This window comes from Myotis yumanensis, unplaced genomic scaffold (genome assembly GCF_028538775.1).
Source record: "Myotis yumanensis isolate MYYU_CA2020_CCGP unplaced genomic scaffold, mMyoYum1.0.hap1 SCAF_5, whole genome shotgun sequence".
Lineage (NCBI taxonomy): Eukaryota > Metazoa > Chordata > Mammalia > Chiroptera > Vespertilionidae > Myotis > Myotis yumanensis.
In genome coordinates, this window is record NW_027223756.1 from 33717484 (window position 1) to 33742332 (window position 24849).

The 24849-nt window shown below is 39.3% G+C and overlaps 2 protein-coding genes across 2 annotated transcripts in view; one reads left to right on the forward strand and one right to left on the reverse strand.

Moving 5' to 3' along the window:
• Positions 1-295: 295 nt before the first annotated feature.
• On the reverse strand, positions 296-15773 carry UBE2B (ubiquitin conjugating enzyme E2 B). Its single transcript, XM_070414994.1, has 6 exons — positions 15621-15773; positions 13424-13504; positions 11488-11513; positions 7449-7538; positions 3943-4031; positions 296-2537 (listed from the first exon to the last, which is right to left on the reverse strand). The coding sequence occupies exons 1-6, from the start codon at positions 15662-15664 to the stop codon at positions 2409-2411; spliced, it is 459 nt and encodes a 152-aa protein (XP_070271095.1). The 5' UTR covers positions 15665-15773; the 3' UTR covers positions 296-2408.
• Positions 15774-21167: 5394 nt separating this feature from the next.
• The window catches only part of CDKL3 (cyclin dependent kinase like 3), a 41131-nt gene continuing 37449 nt past the window's right edge, over positions 21168-24849 (forward strand). The window contains exons 1-2 of the mRNA XM_070417163.1: positions 21168-21204; positions 21640-21819. Of these exons, the coding sequence (XP_070273264.1) occupies positions 21655-21819 (165 nt within the window). The 5' untranslated portion in view covers positions 21168-21204; positions 21640-21654. The remainder of the gene's footprint in view (positions 21205-21639; positions 21820-24849) is intronic.

Here is a 24849-nt window from a genome sequence, read left to right on the forward strand (position 1 = left end):
GCCCGCGGGCCGTAGTTTGAGGACCCCTGATCTGGAGCTAGTCACAGTTAATCTCTTTGTACCTACTTTGCTAGTCTTTGATACCTACACCTCAGGATTACTAAGTCTGAGATGCAATGTATGTCAGAATTCTTAGAATAGTGCCTTGTACAGTGTCATTGTTAAAGAGGAATTTTGTCACAAATGTATTTAAATTTTAACATGAATCCACCTTCATATCTAAACAACTTAATTCTAGCCTCCTGCCATACCATTTATAAAATTTGTGTTGAGTTAAAAAAAAATTTGTGTAGAGTTTAAAAGTACATATTTTTTTATATGATATAACCTTGAAAATGCCTTTCTAGCGATGACAACATCCCTCTCCAGAAGGAAAAAAAAACAACAACAAGAAAAACACCTGGTACGGAGCCCAATTCCCACTTCATGAATGTGAAATGCCCAGAATGCTATAAAATCACCATCGGCTTTAGCCCTGCACAAACAGCTTTGTGTGTTAGCTGCTGCACTGTCCTCATTAGCCTAAGCTGAAGGAAAAAACTATGAGTAATTCAGAGACCGTTCCCAAGAATTTTCTCCAATGAAATGCAGACTAGGTGAGTTGCATGCATTGACTTAAGAGTCAGAGTTGACTCCTTGCCAAGTAAGATATAATCTATATATTAAAAAGGCTAATATGCAGTGTCCCCTCGGGAGTTCAATCACTCGCTATGACGTGTGCTGACCACTAGGGGGCGGCACAAAACAAAGGAACGCCCCAGATGGCAGGCCTGCTAGCCAGGCCTAGGTACCCTACCTGTGCACGAATTTTCTTCAATAATTTCCCATCGATACTTGAAATGTTTCAGTTTAAAATAGGGAAAGGAAAACAGGTTACGCATAAAAATAGATTTCAAAGCAGTATCCAAATAACATGTAATGAAGTAAGAGGGAAGACTCATTGCTACTGTGTATTAACTATCAGAGTCACTTCACTCACTGGACTATATGTCTATAGAAAGTATAATTTTAGAGCTGAATATAAAAGCATCACACATTTAAAATAACCAAAAAGTATCTTTAAATAAAGTACCTTTCCCCCTGTTTTGGCCATTAATTCCAGTGAGTGAACTCTCACTTGTATCAAAGTACTTAAGGCCATACACTTACCCCCAAATTTGCCAACTAATAACTTTAAAAGAAACGATCAGCACTTATCCTTCCAGTGTTAAACTTTGCTTACTAAAAGCTATAGATATTGCCATCTTACAGTCTTCTAATAGAGAAGCAGCTCTGAGCTTACTATAGTAGTAGGAATATGACAAGAAAACTCTTGGGATTACTGAAATAGCTGTTTTAACTACTAGAAAGACTACACAGGTGGTTCAACAGAATTTACTTGTATATTTTCCATTTTCTATCTTACTTGAAGGCATAGGATAGCTTTGTATTAGCTTTCTACAATACCATGTTTTAAATGTAAACTAGATGCAGTACAACTTTTATACAACTTAGGAGATTAAAAAATGTCTGCCTTGCTCGTCCACTGAAATTCTTATTCATTGCTAATAGTGGGATATGGATGTTTGGTAAATGCTTATGGTTTTACTTTCTTCATTATCAAAAGTCTTTTAAAGTGCTATCAAGCAGCAAATAAGTTGCATCAGCTCTCTGCTCATTAAAGGTAAAGGTGCTAATTCCTCATGGTAGAGGTGCAAATTGTGAACTCACAAGAGGCACAGTTTAACAGTAAGTAGAGCATGAAGAAACAGTAAAAGTGGCCTAAGTACAGAGTTGGACAGAACAAACCAATTTATAATTGCTCAATTGAAAGCAATACAGGTGCATTCAAAAATGAAGTTTGAGATTATAAGTATTTAGAATCAAATTTGAAGAATTTTTTGATAAAATATAAATCTGTTCTTTTGAAATTGGAAATGAAACTATCAATTGATTGAGAGCTAGAGACTTATTAAACCCTCCTACATAGATAAGGAAATAAGTGACAAAGTCTCTTGAAGTTATGTATTTTAACAGCTTTACATGTAATATTCATATATAAAAAACTTTAAGTGCTTTTCTCCAATTTAAAAATCTAAAGAATTCAAAAATAAGGCATTCAATATTTGAAAAAAGTACAGATTTACAAAATGTGTATATTCTGTCATGAAAACTCCACACCAACATTATACACTTGGAAAAAAATACAAACAGGATATATTACAAATTTATGTAAGCAATAACTTAGTTCACACCATGCAATAAAAAGTACATTAATCAAGATACACAAGCTTTTATAGGTTCTAAACTGAAGGACTTTTCTTCTGCAGAATCCTTAAAACTGGTGGCACTTAAAATTTGTTAGCCTTTCTACTGAGAGGTAAATTATACACAACAATGATGAAAAAGATTAACAGACCAGTTGTCTATTATGAATCATTCCAGCTTTGTTCAACAATGGCTGAAACTCTTTTCTCATATTCTCGTTTGTTTTCCTGATAAAGTTGTGCTGCCTGGCTATTAGCTGGACTGTTTGGATTTGGTTCATCCAGCAGAGACTAAAAGGAAAGAGAGAAAAAAATAGAGTTGCAGAGTTGTTCTTTGCATTAACAGGGGTCAGATAAGGAGCACAGAAGTTATATAAAATGGCAGAAATTAGTATGTCTTACATATTTTTAGGTCTAAATAATTTCAGAAATGGCTTGATAAATACAGTGAGAAGATTCCTACTGCTAGAGAAAAGCTTCTAAAACAGATCACTCTCAATTGCCTTAAGACCTTTGGAATAAATTGGAGAAGAATATCTTCTTTAGCCTACTAACATTAAAGTAGGAAGTGAGCAGTTTGATTTGCAGATTTGGTTAATATACAACACCTATAAATAGCTTAGTAACAAACCTTTTCCAACATTAAGCTCTATTATTGTAGTTATTTGGCAAATGTCTCACTATAAGTTAGATAATCTTGTTTCCTTTAATCAATAAAACATATCTAGCAGCAAAGGGATGAAATAGGAAGGTTAAAAACAATGTTTATAAGATGATCCCAATTAAAGCAAAGCTTTAAAAAGTTCACAAACCAAAACATTACTTCTGCTCCTCTCAAATCCACATAACTAAATAAAACATACCTCTCTCCACCCCTCCAGAAAACTATCATTCAAGGTCCACTGTGAAATATTCTGCCAGAGTGCTTTGGCAAATAGTTATGCTACTTTCTTTTACATATATACTAGAGGCCTGGTGCACAAAATTTGTGTGTGGGGGGGTGGAGGGTCCCCTCAGCAGGGCCTGCACCCTCTTCAATCCAGGACCACTGGCTCCTAACCACTCACCTGCTTGCCTGCCTGATCACCCCTAACCACTCTGCCTGCCAGCCTGATCGCCCCTAACTGCTCTCCTCTGCCGGCCTGACTGTCCCTAACCACTCTCCCCTACCGGCCTGATCGCCCCTAACCGCCTCTACCTAGGCCCCCACCACCATGGCTTTGTCCGGAAGGACGTCTGGAAGGATGTCTGGAAGACTTCCAGTCTAATCAGCATATTACCCTTTTATTAGTATAGACAATTTCTTGGATGGGGCAGTATTCTCAATTCTCTGCACTTGGCAGTTTCTTGAGGTCCCTATGGTTTTTTTTAAGCAATCATCTTTTATCTTTCCCTGAGATTTTTTATTCTTCTCCACAATCTCTGGCTATACTTCATGGGCACAAATACTTGGCCTGTGTGAACATTAACTTACACATAAACAGGAAAATAATTGTGGATTTGATCTAAGGTGGTCACTAATGAAAAAGGAGACCAGACGTCTGAAAATCATGGGTTTTTTGTCTGAGCTCTGCCACTGGTTACCTCAGTGCTGGGAAAGTTAATTTGCTCACTCGGTCTTTAGATTATGCCTAAAAGAGCTGATTGGATACCACAGAGTCTTGAAAAATTATGATGCATCTTAATACACACTTACCTGAATTGAGGTTAAAATAGAAGATACATCATATGTTGGACTCCATCGATTCTGAAGGATATCTAAACATATGCTACCATCAGCATACACTGCAAAGACAACACTAAAACTGGTTACATATTAACTTTGTCATATCTACTAAGAGAAAGCTTTACCACAAATAGAACGCTTGGCCCACACAGAAGTTTTGAAAATTAGGCAATAACTAAGCCCCATTCTCACAGGAAAACCAGTCCTAAATAAGGTCTCTTATTTTGTACCTTCTCATGAGGAGGCTGGGTGGGAGTTAAAACTTTTTCAACATCACATATAGTAAATCTGTTTAAATTCCCTATTTCTAAATATTCTTAAATAAAGTTTTTTTTGGGGGGCGGGGGGTTATTTAAAAATATATATTTTATTGATTTCAAAGAGGAAGGGAGAGTGAGACAGAAACATCAATGATGAGAGACAATCATTGATCAGCTGCCTCTGGCACATCCCACCCAAACTGGGGATCGAGCCCACAACCCAGGCATGTGCCCAGACCGGTAACTGAACCTGGGACCACCCTTCAGTCCACAGGCCGACACTCTAGCCACCGAGCCACACCGGCTAGGGCTAAAGTTTATTTTTTAACACAGCAATTTCACTCCCAGAAATTACTCTAAAAGAAATAATCATGAACTACAAAATTTTATTTACAAATGTTCACTATAACACTCTTTATAAGAGTGAAAAGCTGGAAACCACCTTGTGGCCCATAAAGAGGGGACCTGCAATGCTACATTCATATAACCACTGCCACACTAGTCAACAGAAATGATACACATCTACCCTATGTTAACTAATGTAGAAAGACATCCACAATATATTACCTTAATACTGTAATTTTCCAATTATTTATACAGGATAATATAATTCCATTTATAGTAAAAAATTGTAACTATCTTCATTTGAGGTGTATGCAGTTGCAAAAACATTTGTAAGATTCAATGTCAAAATGTAACTAGCAGATAACTGTGATAGTAGGATTATGAAAGATCTTGTTTTATCTTTTCTTGTATTTTGTGATGTTTTTGCACTGAGTATACATTCCTTTTATAATTAAAAAATAAAAGTAATTAACAAGTTTTAGAAGTCTTTAGAGCAAGCCAGATCACTCTACATAAAAACAGCAATGCAGCTTTTGGGAGCAGGGGGAGAAGACGAGGCAAAGTATACTTAAATGCTGTCATACCACAGGGCTCTATCCTTCTTACCCATTACTATCCATGTGCTAGGTACTTCCAACTGTTAGCTTTAGACCAGATCCTAAAACTCAGCTTAAAAACAAGTCAATTTACTTACTATAAATCCAAAGGAACATCAGAAAGGATTCTAAAATTGGCCTAGCCGCATGGCTCAGTGGTTGAGCACTGGCCTATGAACCAGGAGGTCATGGTTCGATTCCTGGTTAAGGGCACATGCCTGGGTTGCAGGCTCGATCCCCAGTAGGGGGCATGCAGGAGGCAGCCAATCAATGATTCTCTCATCATTGATGTTTCTGTCTCTCTCTCCCTCTCCCTTCCTCTCTGAATTCAATAAAAATTATTAAAACAAACACTGAACTGTATATTTTAAATGGGTAAAGAACATGGTATCTCTCTATATAAAACCCTAATATGCAAATAGACTGAACGGCAGAACAACCAAACAGTCGCTATGATGTGCACGGACCACCAGGGGGCGCGAGTGGAACATGGTGGGCATTGGCTGCAGCAGGATGGTGGAGCAGGTGAGCGGGGATGCCAGACCAAGGTGGGGTGCCGGTCGCTGTCATTGGGGCAAGCCTCTGGTGGTTACTGAAAATTCTTTGCTCCCGTGCTCACACCTGCTGCTGGCACCGGCCCTGCTCACACCTCAGCCTCGCAGTCCACAGTTCCTTTCAAGGTGCATGAATTTGTGCACTGGGCCCCTAGTATGAATTATATTTCTATAAAGATGTTAATAAAGTAAACCAGGAAGTTAACAATAAAAAAGTACTGATAGCAGAAAAAAGGGAGACGATGCTATTAATATTAAATGATCAAAAATAACAATATAGTTTCTCCATAAATCTATTAATCCTACACCTATACACATATACTCCCTGTGCATTCTACAGCCTATTCCACCTTGATGTACAGAGCCCCCTTACTATAATTTGGGTTGATTCAATATAAAGTCTAAGCCAGAATAAAGCAACAGCAGAGTAGTAAGCAACTTGGGAATTTCCCCAAAACAGAAACAAAACATTCAATTAAACCTGTCTTGGCTTTAAAAGAAAAAAAATGGCAGCTGGAAGGAAAAAGCAAAAGAAATTAAATCTATTATTGGGAAGTCACACTGGTTCCACGTACACAAAAACACTCCTCTGAGTAGGGAGCTCTACCTGCCTATAGCCCACTCATGCAGTTTGCAGTACTAGACTACATGCAATCAGAAAGACTTCTGAATATGTGCCTTCTGAAAAGAAGTTAACTGATGGGGAAGATCACATTGAAATGAGCAAAAGGTTACAAAAAGAGAGCTTAAATATTTTGGAAAATAAGTCTTTCAAACAGTAATTTACAATCAGGAATATAAATATATTAAAAGTAAAGAGCACAAAGTCAGGAAAGGACAAATTTAACTACAAAAGGGTCCCTCAGCAATCATTTATGAAAAATAATAAACTTCTGAAAGTGAAAATAGGAATGAGGAAAAAAGAGTAAAACTATTTTAAAAAGCCTTAAAAATACACAAGCCTTTGATCCAGTAATACCACTTCTAAAAACTTATTCTAAAGAAATATTCAGGCCCTAACTGGTTTGACTCAGTAGATAGAGCGTCGGCCTGCGGACTGAAAGGTCCCAGGTTCGATTCTGGTCAAGGGCATGTACCTTGGTTGCAGGCACAACCCCAGTAGGAGGTGTGCAGGAAGCAGCTGATTGATGTTTCTCTCTCATCGATGTTTCTAACTCTCTATCCCTCTCCCTTCATCTCTGTAAAAAAATCAATAAAATATATTTTTTTTAAAAAAGAAAGAAATATTCAGGAGTGTTTGAGAAGATTTATTTTCAAGAATATCAAAAGTGCTGCAAACAACTGGACACTGATTAGATAAGTTATGGCAAACTCAGAACATTTTGTAGCCACTAAGAATGGTGTAGAAATATTTAATAAGGGAAAATGTTCATAGTATATAAAAAATTAGGTACTTAACTTTATTCAGAACATACCAATTTTGTACAAGCATTTATTTGTGTTTTTAAAAGCTAAATTTTAAGTGACAAATTCTTTTCAACATCTTTCACAGTTCTACAAATAGATATTACTTTAAAATCAGAAGTTGTTAAAACAAAACAAATTTATCTCAAATTTGGAACCTTGGTAAGATTTGTGACTAATACTGATCTGGAAATGGGCCCTTGGAGTGAGAGCTATGGGGTAAGGCCTAGAAGGAGGAAACAAGCCTTTCCCCCTCCCCTTTATCATTTGCAAAGTCAAACAAAATTGCTACTTACCATTTGGATGAAACATTTTGGATAAAAACCTAACAGTTGGTGGTTTATTTGGATATTCTTCAGAAAATTCTATTACTAGTTTGAAAGTACCTAGATAGAAAACAAACCAAAATAATTATAGTACAGACAAGCATAACTTTTAAATCTCTTCATCAATGAATTTTCAACCCATACTGGTTTTTGCACCACATAAACATTCATGTGAATTTTGGTTTAGCATATGAAACATACTAATATACTTCAATTTATGTCAGAATGACAACACACTTAGCATTGGCAAGCATAGGAAACTAACACTTTCACATACTATTGGTGGGAATAACTGTTACATTTTTAAAAGGCAATTTGGTTCTAGCTACTAAATTTAAAATGCACATTTGGACAATTTATTACAGCTTAGAAGAGGGGAGGGTGCCCAGAGGATTTCTGAGTTGGTGACTACCACATACAATGGACTCAGATTGGAGACTTGGGAGCTAATGTAAGAATCCCTTCACTTAAATATGCCAAGAATCAGTACTGGTAAGCATAAGTGTAACTGCCTACTATTGCTGGTTATAGACCAACACAGTACATTTTGGTCAGTCCATATCAGTATTTTTTGGTCAATAGAAGCATAGGCATTTTTTTTTAATTATGCATTTTAACAAAGTAAATCTGTTCACAGTAAACAGAAAAGTTAAGAACTCTCAACTCCAATTCCAAATCCATTTCACAGAAATAACACTACTAGTGGTTTGGGGTTTGTCTTTTTAGACTTCTTTTGTGTTTATTCACTATCCAAAGTCCTTTTACTTTGAGGAAATTCACCTTAAAGGTGAGTAGATTAGAGAGGTCCTCCCTCTAACTACAACCCCTTGGAAAAACTTATTCCTAACCAAGTCAATGAAAGTTTAAACCTTTCCATGTGTCTCTACACAGTTCTTTCCCTTATGTCACCAATGCCACTTTTTAAAAAAAATGCCAACTATAACTAAAAAAAAAAAAATTAAAAATAATCTATTAAAAAATAAAAATTTAAAAAATAATCTAAACAACAAAACCTTAATCAACCTAATTCTAAGCTCCTGGCTTCAGTTTACTAACATAAGAGGCATGTATTTAGTAAAATATTTTATTCTTTATCTTCTTCACTACTCATATTTGATATTCAAACTCTACCTCTTCACAATTTTTTGTTTGGAAATTTGGAATTAGGGAGGTCAAAGATATAAGCAAAATAAAAGGTGGTCTCTATTTCATATTTTGATATATTAATAGAGGTACTATGAAATGTATAGTGAAGACAGCCTTATACCTATGTATTTTTAAAGTTTACATTTTAATTCTCTTTAATTACAAAAATGTACTATGTAAAAATTTCAAGTAAACACAAATATGAAACAGCTATTTTTAAGTTCTCCCCCTATTGTGGGGTCTCCGGACCCCCCCTTTTTTATTAATCCTCACTTGAAGTTATTTTTCCAACGAAATTTAGAAAGAATGGAAGAGATAATCACAATTATGTAAATGAAAACATCGATGTGAAAGAGACATACATCGATTGGTTGCCTCCCACACTGGCCCTGATCAGGGCCAGGGATCCAGCCTTGCAACGAGGCACAGGCTCTGGACAAAACCCGGGACTGAAGGGGACCCCTCAGCCAGCAGGCTCTACCCACTGAGCCAAACCGACTAGGGCTCAGGACCCTTTTTACTTTCTCATTCCACCAAGCTTCAATGTGAAGTCACTGAATGTGAAGCTGGAAAGAGATGCATGCAAAGCATACCATTTTATGGTATCTCCACCAAAAATAAAAAATAATTTCATATTTAAATATTGGCTCTCTAATAATTGCAAAAATTCCCAAAACTTTTAACAATCTGTTCTCACAAATCAGTACAAGCTGCCCCCAGCACACCAGGGGCTGTAACTATCAATATGTGTTGTATTAGAAATTATAACTCAAAAATCTTAAAATATTTATCATTAAGAACTATAAACTCAGTACACATTTACCTAAGTAACATTTAATGAGAAAAAACAACAAATATCTTCTCATCAAGTTAGTGAGAAGTATTGTTTTATATTTTTTGCAAATCTCTTTAATGACTATCTTAACAGAAGACAGCTGGATTCTCTTAGCTTCTTCTGTATTCAATCTGTTGCAATATGCTGTTTTGGTTGAGGAACATGAAGATCAGGCATCACACAATTATATAAATGAAAAGGAAAGGAGTACTTCCATAGCCTTTTCAGATAACTAGGTATTTTTTTATATTACACCAAAGAAATGGTAAGTTTTTAAAGGTTAGTTGCAATGTAGAATCTGAAACCATATAAATAAAGCTTTACATCATTCACATTTGGAAAATATTGGTTCACTGTTCAGCTGCTCTTGTTGACCTAACAGCTCACTTAGATCACTTTTGAGAATATAACCTGCCAAATACTCAAACCTAAATAATCAGTTTGTCTGTCAGTCATTCTTTCAAGTAAGAATGTTCCATGAAAAAAGCAGTAGTTCAAGTTGCAACTCAAACAACTGCAGAAGGATTTTTCCTCCAATCATTATATTTGGTATACAAGAAAAGTGCTGTATACATACTTTCCACTTCATCACACAGAATATTAAAAGGATGTATACTCAAGGATCATAATTTAATAATATTAATAATTTCCACTTTTTCACCAAGAGATTAAGTGAAACTGGCATTTTTTAAAATATAAAAAGTACCACTTAGTACAGTTTGGTGCCACTGTCTTGATTTATGCCAAGACATTAAACTGCTTAGGTCCTGGTTTTAGTCAATAATGCTTTTGTACCACCAGCGCAAATGTCAATACAGTGAAAAAAGGAAATGTCTCAGTATTGGTATGAACACAGTTTTGATCACATTGAACCCCTGAAAGGGTCTTAGGGACCTTAAGGGGTTTTTGGACCACTCTTGAGAATAACTTGGTGTAGAGTAAAAAGCTTAAGTCCTTAAGTACCTCTATTTAATTCCTAACCCTGACCTAGAGGTAACCACTGATAACAGTGTGGTACATAATCCTTTGACATAACAGACACACTTGCATATATTTACTTATTGCAACATACATTTTTCTGTAACGTCATTTGGCCTACCTTATTTTTTAACAGGTATATAGTACTCCAGAGTCTAGCTAAACCATAATTTGCTAACCATTTCCTCTACTGGGCATTCAGGTTATCTCCTTAAAAATGGTGCTGCAATCAATATTTTTGTACAAATATCTTTGCTGCATTAATGCTGAAGCCATTTTGATAATTAAAACAAACCTGTTTAACAATTCTTTTTTAGAACTGGAAATTTGCTTTTTTTTTAAAATAACATATATTTTTAAAAAGTATGCAAGAATGCTGTTTACAGGTGTTGAATGCCAGTTGTATGTGAAATTACTGACAGCTTTGTGTATTTAAGAACAATTTCAGCTCAACATCCTATCAATACAGATGACAAAGTTAAAAAAAGAAAAAAAAAGCACCATTACCCTCTCCTAGTGTTTACCACAGGAACATTGTTAGCATGCTACAAAGGCCATCAAAATTTAAACTATTATCAACACAGACCCTATGATCTAGGCTTAAGGTTCTATAGCCAAATATTAAGGTAACAGAGTGGCAACAAAGGTGATCAAGCTGATGGGAGGAGAAAGTCTTGTAAACTCAGTAGCAGTATTTAATTTTAATTTGACCTATTAACAATAAAAAACAGTTTTAAGTAGATACACTGGTGTTATAATTTCCTACTTTTGTTGTTGTTATTAATCCTCACCCAAGGATATTTTTCCACTGATTTTTAGGGAAAGTGGGAGAGAGAGGGAAAGAAAAAAACATCAATGTGAGAGAGAGACATCCATTGGTTGCCTCCTGCAAGAGCCCCCACCAGGGCCCAGGCCGGGGGTATGTGCTTCTGATCGGAATTGAGCCTGCGACACTTCAGTCTGCAGGCCGAGCCAAACAAATTAGGGCATAATTTCCTACTTTTTAAAAAGCCTCTTAACACTGTAGAAAACATAAGGAGAATGACTTACCATCTTCAAAGGGTGTCCCTTCTGGTCTGAAAACAAGAAAATTTCTGATTAAAACACGTTTTTCATTCTTTTGTTCTGCCTTTTCCTGGTTTTCAAGAGTGGAAAGGATAAACTCAAACAGAAAGAGGGGCTCATCCTGACAATTTGTGGAGTTTTTAAGATAGTGTTAATTTAGTATCATCTTAGGCCTAAATTTTTACAGATTTAGGCATAAAAGGTAACTTTTATTTTCTAAGTTTTCCTCTTAGGGTAGCTTTACACTCACGCGCGCGTACACACACACACACACACACACACACACACACGAACAAATGTATCATAATTCTAGCACAAAAAGAATTCAGCTCCCAAATACCAACAGGTTATTTTGTAAATATGTGCATTCTTAAGAGAAAAGGTCCTATTTTAATTTACATCAGTAAGATGGAAATCAATACCCTTTAGTTTAACTATGTTACCAAAGCAGCATGTTCTGCTTTTTAAAAAAATCCTCACCCAAGGATATGATGTTCATTAATTTTAGTGAGGAAGGGAGAGAGACACATTGATGTGAGAGAGGAACTTCGATTGGCCGGGCCTTTAAGAGCCTTGACTGGGGATGGAACCTTGAAACCTAGGTATGTGCTCTGACTGGGAATCAAACCCACAACCTGTTATGTATTGGATGATGCTCTGAGCCCCTCTGCTAGGGCAGGTGTGTTCTATTTTTCAACAGAGCAATTTCTAGTTCAAACTGGATAGACCTAACTAAATCAAGAAAGCCAGTTTCTTTTGCTCAAATCTTTTCCTGGCCTCCATACCCCAATTTCATTTTTCCTAAGCAGCAGCATGAAGTTTAATTATTACTTGCAAGGCATATTCAGGTCTCAAAGAAGCATGTTCACAGCCTGAATTTAAAATAATAACTTTAGAAGGAGAACTACCCTCTTTTTCCCACTAGTTTTTAAGGTAGACTCTTACTTGTAACTAATTCAGAGGCAACTCAGAATTGTTTATGAAAATATTCCCCTTTAAAATTAAAGATTTAGCACAAAACCCTAGTTTTTAAAAAAGAGTGAAATAAAAAAAGATCAATTCTGAGAAAACCAAAGAAAAGGCATAAGGAAATTTTAAATTAAAAAGCACATATGCAATATATATGTAGAATGTAAGGCTGCTTCTCAAAGTCTTCATTCAGCTACAGGCATACTCATTTTATTGCACTTCACAGATGCTGCCTTTTTTTATGAATTGAAAGTAAGGCCCTCCACCAGCCAAAAAAAAATTGCTTTATTGTGGTTGTCTGGAACCAAACCCACAGTATCTCTGAGGTATGCCTGTATTTCATACTGGGCTATGAAACGTTTTTCATTTAAAATCTTGCCATAGTCTAAGTTCTCAATGTTTTTGTTCCTAGCCTTTTTATAGTTCTAATAAATACAAGCATAAACACTTGCTTGGCACATTTTATATAAAATCATTTATCTCTTCTCCTTTAGCTTCAAATGGTATTTTTATAAGGTAAAACCCAAAGTTGTTATAAAATCTTATGTATTTTTTAAAAATATATTTTTATTGATTTCAAAGAGAAAGGGAGAGGGAGAAATAGAAAGATCAATGACGACAGAATCATTGATTGGCTGCCTAATGCACGCCCCCTCCTGGGGATCTAGCCCGCAACCTGGGCATGTGTCCAGACTGGAATCGAACCCAGGACCCTTGAATCCACCAGTCAATGCTCTATCCACTGAGCTAAACCAGCTAGGGCTATAAAATCTTATGCATTAATTGCAAAATGCAAATAAATTTTATGTAACCGATAAAACTTTTATGGCAATGTTTTTTCTAATTTACCTTGCAGTTTCTGTAAGGTCCCCATTCCACCTCAGTCTCTTTTCCTCGTTGCTCATTTTTAAAAACTCACCACACCTATCAGTTGTTTTATCTTTCAACTCACCCAAATATAACTGCATTCCACTGCATGATGTTGTTTTCAGATGGTGCGCCACTGACACCCACAGGTGGGTCCTCTTGCAATCTAGAAATCCGTAGTAGTAATTTTAAAAGTTGAACATTTGGGCCACTAAAAAGGCCAAATAGAACACCTATAGACTCTATACTATCTGCTCTGAGACACAAACAAAACCTATTTCCTTGTTCTTATGCTGAGCTGGAATAAACCATCTGACAATAAAAAAAACTCGCCCAGGTACATACTTATTAGATACCACTACAAATCATCTAGAATGCTAAAGGGCTTGGGAGTATCCCTCTTCAATTACCATCAAGATTAAGATATCTTTCAACAACTAACATATGTATAGGCTGCCCTCAACCAAAAATATATAGACTTCCCTCAACCAAAAATAAAAAAACCTCAAGTGCAAAAAATATTTTAACAGAACCATCAATTTTGCTGCTGTAATGCAGACTGTGTGAGTGCTAAGGATGGCTATTTGTGCAAACCTCCTCCTCCTCCTCAAAACAAAAAAATCCTCAGTGTGACCACTAAAGGACTGAAAACACTTGATTCAATTTGATTAGGAAAGTAGTTTCAGGCAGGAGAGCTACTTTATCCCATTTGCTCCAATTAGCAATGGCTTTCAGAGTAATCAAAATTGCTTGGTTTCCCGTCAGTCCTTATTTTAAAGGCGCTGCACGAACACTACAACTACCTCTGAGAGCAGGAGACTCAATACGAAACTATCTTCCAACATCTGTCAAATTCTTGTAACCTGAAGACCCTTGGAAAATTACCAAAGGTACCCTGTGTCCAATGCAGAATAAAGCAGAGAATCACAGCAAATCAGGGTAACAATAGGCACGAACTGGAAGTTTTATTATTTGAATTTCACTCATCTGAATTTCAGCTAATTTGAAACTACTGATTTCAAGCTTTAGAAGATGACTTTTACATGAAATAGGGCATCTCCTTTCAAAGACTCAGTAAAAAATAAACGCTGTATTTTCTCTCTCTATATATATATGTGCAGTGACTGTCATCTGGTATGATACTTTCAAATCAGTCCACATAAAGACAGTTATTTTTAGTCAGCCTCAAGAAGACTGGGCCACGAACAGAAGCCTTACAGGAATGATGCTGCTGGACGCCCACCAAAGATAACCGGCTAAGAGAAGTGACAAATACATTCAATGATGAGAAACTGGTCAAAGCCCAGAACAGCGGCTTCCAAGGCCTCACCTTCGATTTTATCATGGCCAAGTTGAGAGGCCACTTCCTGAGCCGCTGATCTAAGTTTCTAGACTACAAATTTCATCTCAATCAGGGCAGGTCTCAGAAAAACAGAGGATCGCAACGCTACGTTTTCTATTACTTCCCCCCCCACCGTACCTCAAAGTAAAAGGTAAACAACTGAAAAAAAAAAAAAAAAGTCCCTTCCTCCTCACCACCCCCCACGTCTCCTAACAAAACCCTGTTTTACAAAAGGAGGCCCTGGGAGAATCAGGTTAGCGCCTGCCTCGGGGAAGGCATTCTTCCAGACTTTGGAGACTATAGATAGGGCTTTATGCACCAGGCCCCGGAGCGGAGTTGCAGAAGGTCCTGGCAGCCGGCGCTGCCAGCTCGGTCCCAGGCCTGAGCCAGTTCTCAAGGTCCTGGCCGGCCGGCCGGCGGGCGGGCGGGGGAGGGGGGAGTCGGGTTTCGGGGGATGGGTTAACCACCTCCGACCTCCCGAGGCTGACCCCACCCTCCCTGCAGAAAGGGGGGGGGGGGCCTTTTCGCCTCCACCCTGCCCCTCCGAGGAGACCGCAGGCCCGTCGAACAAAGCTCACTGGTGGAGTCAGCGAGGAAAAAGCTTCTGCAAGGGCTCCCTTTTGGGGTCTCGAGAAGGGGTACCGTACCGCAGGGTGCAGGCGCGGGGGTAAGGTTTCAACGGCAGGGCGACAAGTCAGGCAGCTGGCCCAAGCGGGCAGCGGGGAATCCTAGGTGCACACAGCCTTTTTTTTTTTTTTTTTTTTTTACTTTTGGGGAGGGAGGGATAGCGAACGGGGGTCGGAACTGGCCTCCCGTCGCTCCCGGGGGGTCCACCGCCGGCCCTCTGAGGACCCCAAGAGGAAGGTGTCCCGGATCCGCGTCCGGTAGGCCCGCAGCTTCGGGGAGGAGCCGTCGTCCAGGCGGAGGGGAAGGGCCTTACCGCTTGAAATCCCGCATGAGCCTCCTCCGGGCGGGGGTCGACATGCTCCACAGCTGCCCCGCGGTCCGTCTGAAAGAAAAGAGTCCCGCGCGGCCCCCCCCACCCCCCGGCGCGGCGGCCGAATCACTGCGGGTCACCGCCACGGAGGCTGCACAAACAACCCCGCAATGACGTCTCCCTCCGCCGCCTCCAGATCCCTCCGCCCTCCGCCAGTACCACGGCGCGAGGGGGGGAGGAAAGGGGAGGGCACGGGTGAGAGCTCCTGCGGTAGCTTTTCAACAAGGTCCTGCCATTGGTGCTCCCTGAACTAATTGGAAAATGAGTATTCTCTGTGTTCAGACTAGATCATCGTGGGTTAGGAGACAACAAAGCCGAAACACCACCCTGATGCGTCCCCTTTCACTAGGTTAGGTCCGACCGAGTGGGGAGAGGGGGACGCAAGCGGGGTGGAGATTTCAGGCGAAGGAGGTGGGATGACGTAAGGTCACGTGATCTACCGGTGGCGATGTCAACAATCCACCCCTGAGGGGGAGGTGGCGAAGTATCCAGAACCACGTGCCCCTATGACGTGATTAGAACTGGTAAAGCGAGGGCTACGCTGCACCTGAGTCTCGGCCAGGTATTTGAAGCAGGTAGTTAAACTGACCGGATGGCCATACACCTGTATTAGTTTTCCAAACATTTGGTCCCAGGATCAGGGAGGGCAATGGGAGAGGAAGAGGTTCTGGGAAGCGAAGCGTGTTTTGCTTAAGTCTAACACAAAGCTAAAAATAATTTGGAATTGTAATCTCCTTTGGTTGGTTCAAAAGCTTATCAAATCTAGTACATAAAGTGATGGGACCACCATTTTTTTTCATTGCGGTATTGAATGCTGAGACCCATACAAAGTAAAATCCCCTGAATACAAAGTAAAATCCTCCTTAGGGGCACCAGATTGCCTGTGTGTGCATTGCAGTGGGGTTTCCAGGGTTGGAAATTATGGGCAAAGGTAAAAGAATGGTGTAGATTCAGATCTGGGGAACAGATCATGGCGACATGGATGGGGATTTTGTATCTAGCCTGGATAATTCATTTCAGGTCTTCCACACTAGCTTTTTTGATGCAGATGCACCAGAAATGCTCCCCACAGCTTCAGGGAGGACGGGGAAGGGGTGGGAGAGCAGCTCAAAGTTATTGACTCTTGTAGAGGACCCTGGGACCTGGTGCAAGGGAGGTAACCAATCTACGTCTCACATTGATGTGTTTCTAGAATAAACACTCACATGATTCAACTCAGTCTCTGCTTAATTGGATCAAGTAGTGATAGGCAGCCTGGATCCATCAGTCCCAGCCCGGATCCATTGGTTGTCCAGTTTCAAAACCATGACCATTGCCTGACTGGCATGCTCAGTGGTTGGATGTTGACCTATGAACCAGGAGGTCACTGTTCGATTCCCAGTCAGGGCACGTGACGGGTTGCAGTCTCGCTCCCCACTGGGGGATGTGCAGGAAGCAATATATATTAGGGTAATTCTTCAGCCCAAACCAGAATGAGAGGATAGGATGAGGGCCTTAGCATTGCCCCAAACTGCCCATAGTTCAATGGAACCAGAGAGGGTTAACTTTCCCCACTTTCCTGGTATCTCCTGGACAAAAAAGGAGCCACATACTAAAACCGACAAACTTAGGGGAGGCCTGCATGGCAAGTTTTACAAGCTCAGAGACCTAAAGTAGCCATATAGGATGGTCTGAAATGAAAACTTCCTAACTAAAAGGGAGCCATGGAAGGTAGTCATGTCCTATTGTCTTTTTGCATCTATGATAACATACCTTTGTTATGTCAGAGTAAACCCCTTTTTTCCAGACCCCTGGGGCATAATCTCGCACCAGAACTTGAGACCACTGAACCCCTGTTGTTATCTTTTCTCCACATACCATGATAAGTGTTCATTATCCTGAACCCACCAATGTAAAAGAAGTATTTGAGTCTCTGGTATACTTTTTATCCAATCTCAGAGATTTCCTCAATCTGAGTTCTACCATCTCCCTAATCACCAATGGATTTCATATAACCCCCTTACATCTTCTCCTTTGATTCTGGTGTATAAAACAAATGGTAAAACTGCCATTTTTTTTCAGGAGCATTTTCTCAATCTGATAAGAGATTTTGTTTCCTGGCAATTGTCGGTTTGTCTCAAGTAAATTCATAAAAATTCTGTACAGGTTTGGATGTTTCTTATGTCAACACTCCCTTTTTTCAAACCCTGACTATCTCTTGCTTTTAGTAACTGCCTCTGTGATCAAGTTAGCCAGACCTAACTTTTGATAGGTCCTGCTGTGCATTCACAAATGTGATTCTCTAAATCAAAAGTTGAATATCCTTATTTTTACTTTTTTGCCTTCCTGCCGTAGCAATCCTAATCCTCCTATTACCAAGGATGAAGACACACTGGTAGGGTTACATGCCATGAAATACTAAAGAGAAACTTCGAAAAAAAAGTCTGTTATGTCATTTATCTAGCCATTTGTCAAGAAACATTCAAACGTGTGAAGAATTTTTGTGAATTTATTTGAGCCAAACTGTCAACAATTGCCAGAAAACAAAATCTTGAGTCTGGTTATCTGGAATTTTCTAGTCAAGGCTGCTTCTGGCTGAGGTTGAAACTGCAATTCGATGAGGTATTAAATCTAGGTTTGGTATCATGGGCTTTTAGCACAAGTAATAGCATTTGGGGCCTATGGTTCACAGTAGGTAGTTTCTTTTTTAACTTATCTTTATTGTTGAAAGTATTACAGATGTCCTCATTTTCACCCCCATTGACCCCCTCCATCCCACTCCTGCCAGTCTCCCCAAGCATTCACTGCACTGTTGTCTGTGTCCATGGTTATGCATATATGCATATAAGTTCTTTGTTTAATCTCTTCTGCCCCCTCCCCCCTTTAAAAGTTATAATTTTATACTGTAGTGATTCCGTAGCTCTAGATTATGAGATCACTGAGGGCAAGGACTTGATTCATGTTTTGTCCCTTGCAATTATTTAGTCCACAACAAATATTTAATAAATATACTTATAAAGTCTGAGCCCACTATGACATTCTTATTCATAGGTACAAAGTATTTTATAACAGGGTTCAATAACTTTTTTTTTTTTTGGTTAGTCCTCACCCGATGATATTTTTTCCATTGATTTTTAGAGAGAGTGGAAGAGAGGAGGGGAGAAGATAGAAACACATCAATGTGAGACGTAGATTGGTTACCTCCCTTGCACCAGGTCCCAGGATCGAACCTGCAACCCAGGTATGTGCCCTTGATTGGGAGTCAAATCCAAGACACTTCTGGGCTGACGTTCTAACCAGAGCCACACTGAATAACTTTTTAAATGGAAAAAATTCTCAATATTTTGGTAGTGATAAACAAAAACTATCAGGGGCAGAAATATTAATCATGCTCTGTTAACCATGATTGTTCTATTCTGATTGGAGAAAGCACATTCTAAATGGCTGAGAGTTGTACACCCTGAGACATGGGAGTTAACCTGGGGATGCGGTCCATTCATCAAAGAATTAACAACCGAGTTGAAACAATAGAGTCCACCCTTCAAAACCCCCTCATTGCCTGTAACTAGTAACCATTATAACCATTCTTATTCCTTTTGCCTACTTCCCCATGCCTGTAATTCCTTTTGCCCACTTCCCCATGTAATTTTTGTCCTTCTAACCAACATAAGCAGAGCAGATTTTCATGGATGACCTGCTGCTCTCCCATACTGTGGCATTATTAGAATAAACACTCACATGATTCAACTCAGTCTCTGCTTAATTGGATCAAGTAGTGATAGGCAGCCCGGATCCATCAGTCCCAGCCCGGATCCATTGGTTGTCCAGTTTCAAAACCATGACCATTGCCTGACTGGCATGCTCAGTGGTTGGATGTTGACCTATGAACCAGGAGGTCACTGTTCGATTCCCAGTCAGGGCACGTGATGGGTTGCAGTCTCGCTCCCCACTGGGGGATGTGCAGGAAGCAGCTGATCAATGATTCTCTCTCATCATTGATGTTTCTATCCCTTTCTCCCTCTTTCTTCCTCTCTGAAATCAATAAAAAATATATTAAAAGAAAAAGACAACCATGACCACCTCTCCCTCCCTTCCCACTCCTCTCTCAATATAAATTTGAGCAGCATTGAAACATTTCAGAAGCTTTAAAAATACCAATTCCTTTACCCTTTCTCATTTAAATTAGGATCTCTGGGGTGGGACCTTTTTAAAAGCTCACCAGATATAATTTTATTTTATTTTATTTTTAAATATATTTTATTGATTTTTCACAAAGAGGAAGGGAGAGAGATAGAGAGTTAGAAACATTGATGAGAGAGAAACATCGATCAGCTGCCTCCTGCACATCTCCTACTGGGGATATGCTCGCAACCAACGTGCATGCCCTTGACCGGAATCGAACCTGGGACCTTTCAGTCCGCAGGCCGACGCTCTATCCACTGAGCCAAACCGGTTTCGGCCAGATATAATTTTAATATGCATGGTGAATGGGACCAACTGGGCTCGAATTTACTGGATAATGGTATTTCCTCATTTAGGGAAACAGTGAGATTTGGCCCTTTAACATTTAAATTTACTTTTACAGACAAAAATAAATGAAATCCCTAAGAAAGAGGGCACTTGCTCCAGTGATATCCTTGTTATTCACTGGAGGCTGGAAGGCCAACAGGACCTCATTCTAGTATTAAGCAATTAGCTAACAGCTTTCCCCCCCTATACCCTTGTGTGTTAACCCATGTGTGGTAGAACCCGTTGAAATATTTGCTTCCCCCAAAAGGAAGTTTTCCAGTTTTGACACACAGTTTTCTTAAAAAGGATTACTATGAGCTTGAAAAAAAATTTTTTTAAGCGTATTGCAGAAATGTTCTTGATGTAAGAAGCGTCTTCTCTCCATTTTAAGGATGAAATGTGGACAGCTGAACTCAAACTCGTCTATGGAGTATTTACATAACTAGGTAACTTAGAAAACTACAATCACACTAGACTTGCTCAGAAGTCTCCTTTTACAAGAAGTCTCTACTATTTAATGACACCTGCCGTCCTTTTAGGACCCAGCGGAAGCGCAGGTGTTCTCTAGCCTGGGGACATACGCGAGGCCGGTGGGACGAGCCTCCGCCGCGGTTCCTCTCTCCTAGAGTATTTGCAGTCACTCACGCTGCCGTCTGAATTGCTGATGCATTCTCCCCCCGCGCCCCCCATCTCCACTCTAAATCAGCTTTGCGAGGAGAACCCAATTTGATCGTTGGCGACCACTAATCCCCACCTCCACCCCTAAACGAGCTTCCGTTGAGAGCACACCGGGAGCTAGTCTTTTCCACTACTTCTCATTTTCCTTCCGGGTCAGGCCAGTCCGGCCTGTGTTCCGGTCTTGCGCACTAGGTTCCCAGCGCGAGGCCGGCGGCACCGTTGCCATGGTAGCGGGTGGTGGAGAGCTAGTGGGACCAGCGGCCAAAGTAGAACTGGGACTACGCGGGGCCGGACCGTCGGGACCACAGAATGGGCTGAGGCGGTGGCGGCTGCCCGGACGAGGCCGTCCGCCGGGCGTAGGGTGCGACACTGACCCGGGACCCTAAGATATCTGCTTTGAGGAGTGGGCTGGACCGAGGTTTTCTTGGGTCCCGGGGACTGACCTGCGGGCCGCTGCAGTATTGCGGAACCTCTTATTTGACGGGCATGACCGGAAGTGTGAGGATAACCCTCCGTCCCGTGGTTTGTGACCTGTAGTGAAGGAATCCTAATACATAGTGTTAATGGGAATAACCGAGGCAGCAGGAGGCTCCCGAAGTTCTCCGGAAGGCTGGAGCCCCGCAAGTACACCTTACTGTCGGGCTGGCAGTTTCCAAAGACAATCGGTGCCTGTGGAAAAGATTCCTATTTTTTTCTATGTTTCTGTATTTTAAAGTATGGGTTTATTGTGGAACTGCATTATCCAGCTTCAATAAATAAAATAAAAATGTTTAACATTTTCTTTATTTCTGTGAAGAAGCAGGGCTTAAGAATGGATATGTATGAAACTCTTGGAAAAGTGGGAGAAGGAAGTTATGGAACAGTCATGAAGTGTAAACATAAGGATACCGGGCAGATAGTGGCCATTAAGATATTTTATGAGACACCAGAAAAATCTGTCAACAAAATTGCATCGAGAGAAATAAAGTTTCTAAAGGTTTGCTTCTTTTGCCTTAATTGCTCTTTAAGTTGAGAGAGAAATAGTTATGGAAAAAAATTATATAAGGAGTTTTTCAGTTAACACATGTATTAAGACAGGTAATAGAAAAACAAGTGTGATACCCTACCTAATTGTCTTACATTTTGTAATTTTATAGTGATACAAGATATATGTGCTTATGGATAATATAACAAAAGTTATCATTTGAACTAAATTTTTATCTTCTAGAATTTCACTGATTATTGTGAAATAATTATTCTGAAATATAAAAGTGTGTGCTTTGTGCAAGGCATTGTGCCAGATGCTGAGACTATAATGAGGTAAAAGATGGTACCTGTTCTTCAGGCCTTTTATTATTTAATCAGAGAGACAGGAGGACATATAATACTGCATTAAAAGTGGCTCATAAGAAGTGCCAAGTGATTAACACAAAGTCCTGTTAGGTAGTGAAGGTTTCTTGGAAGAATTGGGACATGACTCTGGCTTTAAATGATGTGTAGGATTTGTGTAAGAAGGAGAGACTGTTGTATAATAGGTTAGTAGAACAGCATAAGCTCAGAGTGGCTAAAGCAGGACAAAGATAAAGAGCACAGTGGAACTCTAGCAGGTTTGGCTCAGTGGGTTGAGCCTGAGCCTGAAGACTGAAGGGTCCCAGGTTTGATTCTGGTCAGGGCATGTACCTCGGTTGTAGCCTCCTGGTCCTGGTCGGGGGCATGTGTGAGGCAACCAATTGATGTGTCTCTCTTACATTGGTGTTTCTCTCTCCCTCTCCCTTCCACTCTCTCTAAAAATCAATGGAAAAAATATTCTCGGGTGAGGATTAAAAAAAAAAAAAGCAGAGTGGAAAGGACAAAGAGCAAAGGTATTTGCCTGTAGAATTTCCTGTACCGAAATAGAGGTAGAATTAGAAAGGTAAATTGGACGTAGGTTTTTAAGTCTTTTTTTTTTTTAAACACATGTATTTTTATTGATTTCAGAGAGAAAGAGGAACATCAATGATGAGAGAGAATCATTGATTGCCTGCTTGCCCCCTACTGGGGATTGAGCCCGAAACCCTGGGCATGTGCCCTTGACCAGAGTCGAACCTGGGACCCTTTAGTCTGCAGGCCAATGCTCTGTCCACTGAGCCAAACCAACCAGAGCGGTTTTTAAATCTTGTCTTTTGGGCTAAGGAGTTAAAATTTGAATTTGTAAGAGGACGAAGGTTTTGAATTCAGAATAAAGAAACTCTATAAATACAAATGTGGCACTATTTTTTAGGAAAGATTGGAGGACTCCAAGAGTAACAATAGGGAGTCCTGTTAGGGAATTTAATTCAGGAATATTGGTAAAAATGGAAAATAAAGTTAAAACATGATATATTGCAAAAGAAGACACAAAGATTTCTTTGAGGTTCAGTGAGTACTATCATGGAAGTTTGAAATACCCCACGAGGCATAGTTTGGGAACTAGTTCAGTTTTAGGAATGTTGAATTTGTTCTTGATTGGCTCAGTGGAGAGAGCAGCAGCCTACAGACTGAAGGGTCCCGGGTTCAATTCCAGTCAAGGGCACATTCCTCAGTTGCAGATTTGATCCATTCAGGGCACTTTCAGGAGGCAACCAATCTATGTCTCTCTCTCATATCGATGTTTCTCTTTCTCTGTCTCTCCCCCTCCCTTCCACTCTTTCTTAAAAATCAATGGGAAAAATATCCTCAGGTGAAAAAAACAGAAAGAAATGTTGAATTTGAGGTGACAGGAGTACATTTAAGTAAAGATGGCCAGAGGGCTCTTAGAGATGGCGAACAATATTGGGAGAGATCAGGGCAGAAGATAGGATTTTGTGTAGGTATGACAGGTCAACCTAGGGGAAAGTACTCCCGGGTGTAAAGAAAGGGGCATTAAGACCCCTTGGTGATTGAGTACAAAACTAGTGATTTAAGTATATATGTACTTTATAAATTGGAATTTATCTAGATGCTTTAAGGTTATGACTTTGACAATGTAGTCTAGATGTTTTATTTAATGAAGAAAACAAAGTAATATTCTATTTCTTTGTAAGTATATAATAGGTATGATGGATCAATTCAAAATTGAAGAAATATATTAGGTGTCTGTGTATTGTTGGAACTGCTCTATTTCTTGACAATGAAAAGGAAAGTTAAAGTCAGTGAAGATGTTATAATTTTGTGTAAGATACCAGTCCTTATTCTGATGACCCAAAACATAATAATACTGTAAGGCAACTATTAGACACTGTAAATGAGTAATCTGATTAGAAGACCTTTTCCTAGGTAATATATTTCGTTCTTTCTTCAACTCTATTGCATTTAAGCTGACTATTTTTTTCTAAAAGTCAATTATGTCATGGCAAGAGCACAGGGATGAATTTGAATGTTACAGCTATTACAACTATTATGCAAACTATTTTGAGACACCTTAATTATTCGTATTGGTTTATTTCTTATAGAATTTTTAGTTTAATCTAATTCTACAAGAGAGATTTCTTGGATTAGATAACAATACTTAATTTAAAAAGATAGTCATAATGACTTAATTTGAACTAAATTTTTATCTTCTAGAATTTTACTAAATAAATGACAGTAATTAGTGCAAATATCTGTATAAAACTTGTCTAGTAATGAAGGAAAACAAACAACTTGAAAAGGGGTAATGGAGCATTTCTAGGGGTTTCATGATTTATTTGAGAGTGTACCTGGTTCCTTACCCCTGGGGATCTTCCCTAATGATTATTAACTCCCATTAACCCTTCACTGCTTTTGCCCTTAAAATAAAGACTGGATAGGAAACCCATAATTTTCCTTAGTTGAAAGATTAAAGTCCAAAAGCAGTCATTTTTTGTTTTGTTACTGCCTGCATGCTGTTGCTGCTGGCATCTTGCCCACCAAGGAAATTGGGAGCAAAAGTAGGAAAGGCATCTGGCATTATATTTTGACATGTTTTTCTATTAGTCATGTTTTAAGGACTGGTTTAGATATTAATACAGATAAGTAGAAAAATTGCTAATATCCCCTCAGAATAAAGGCA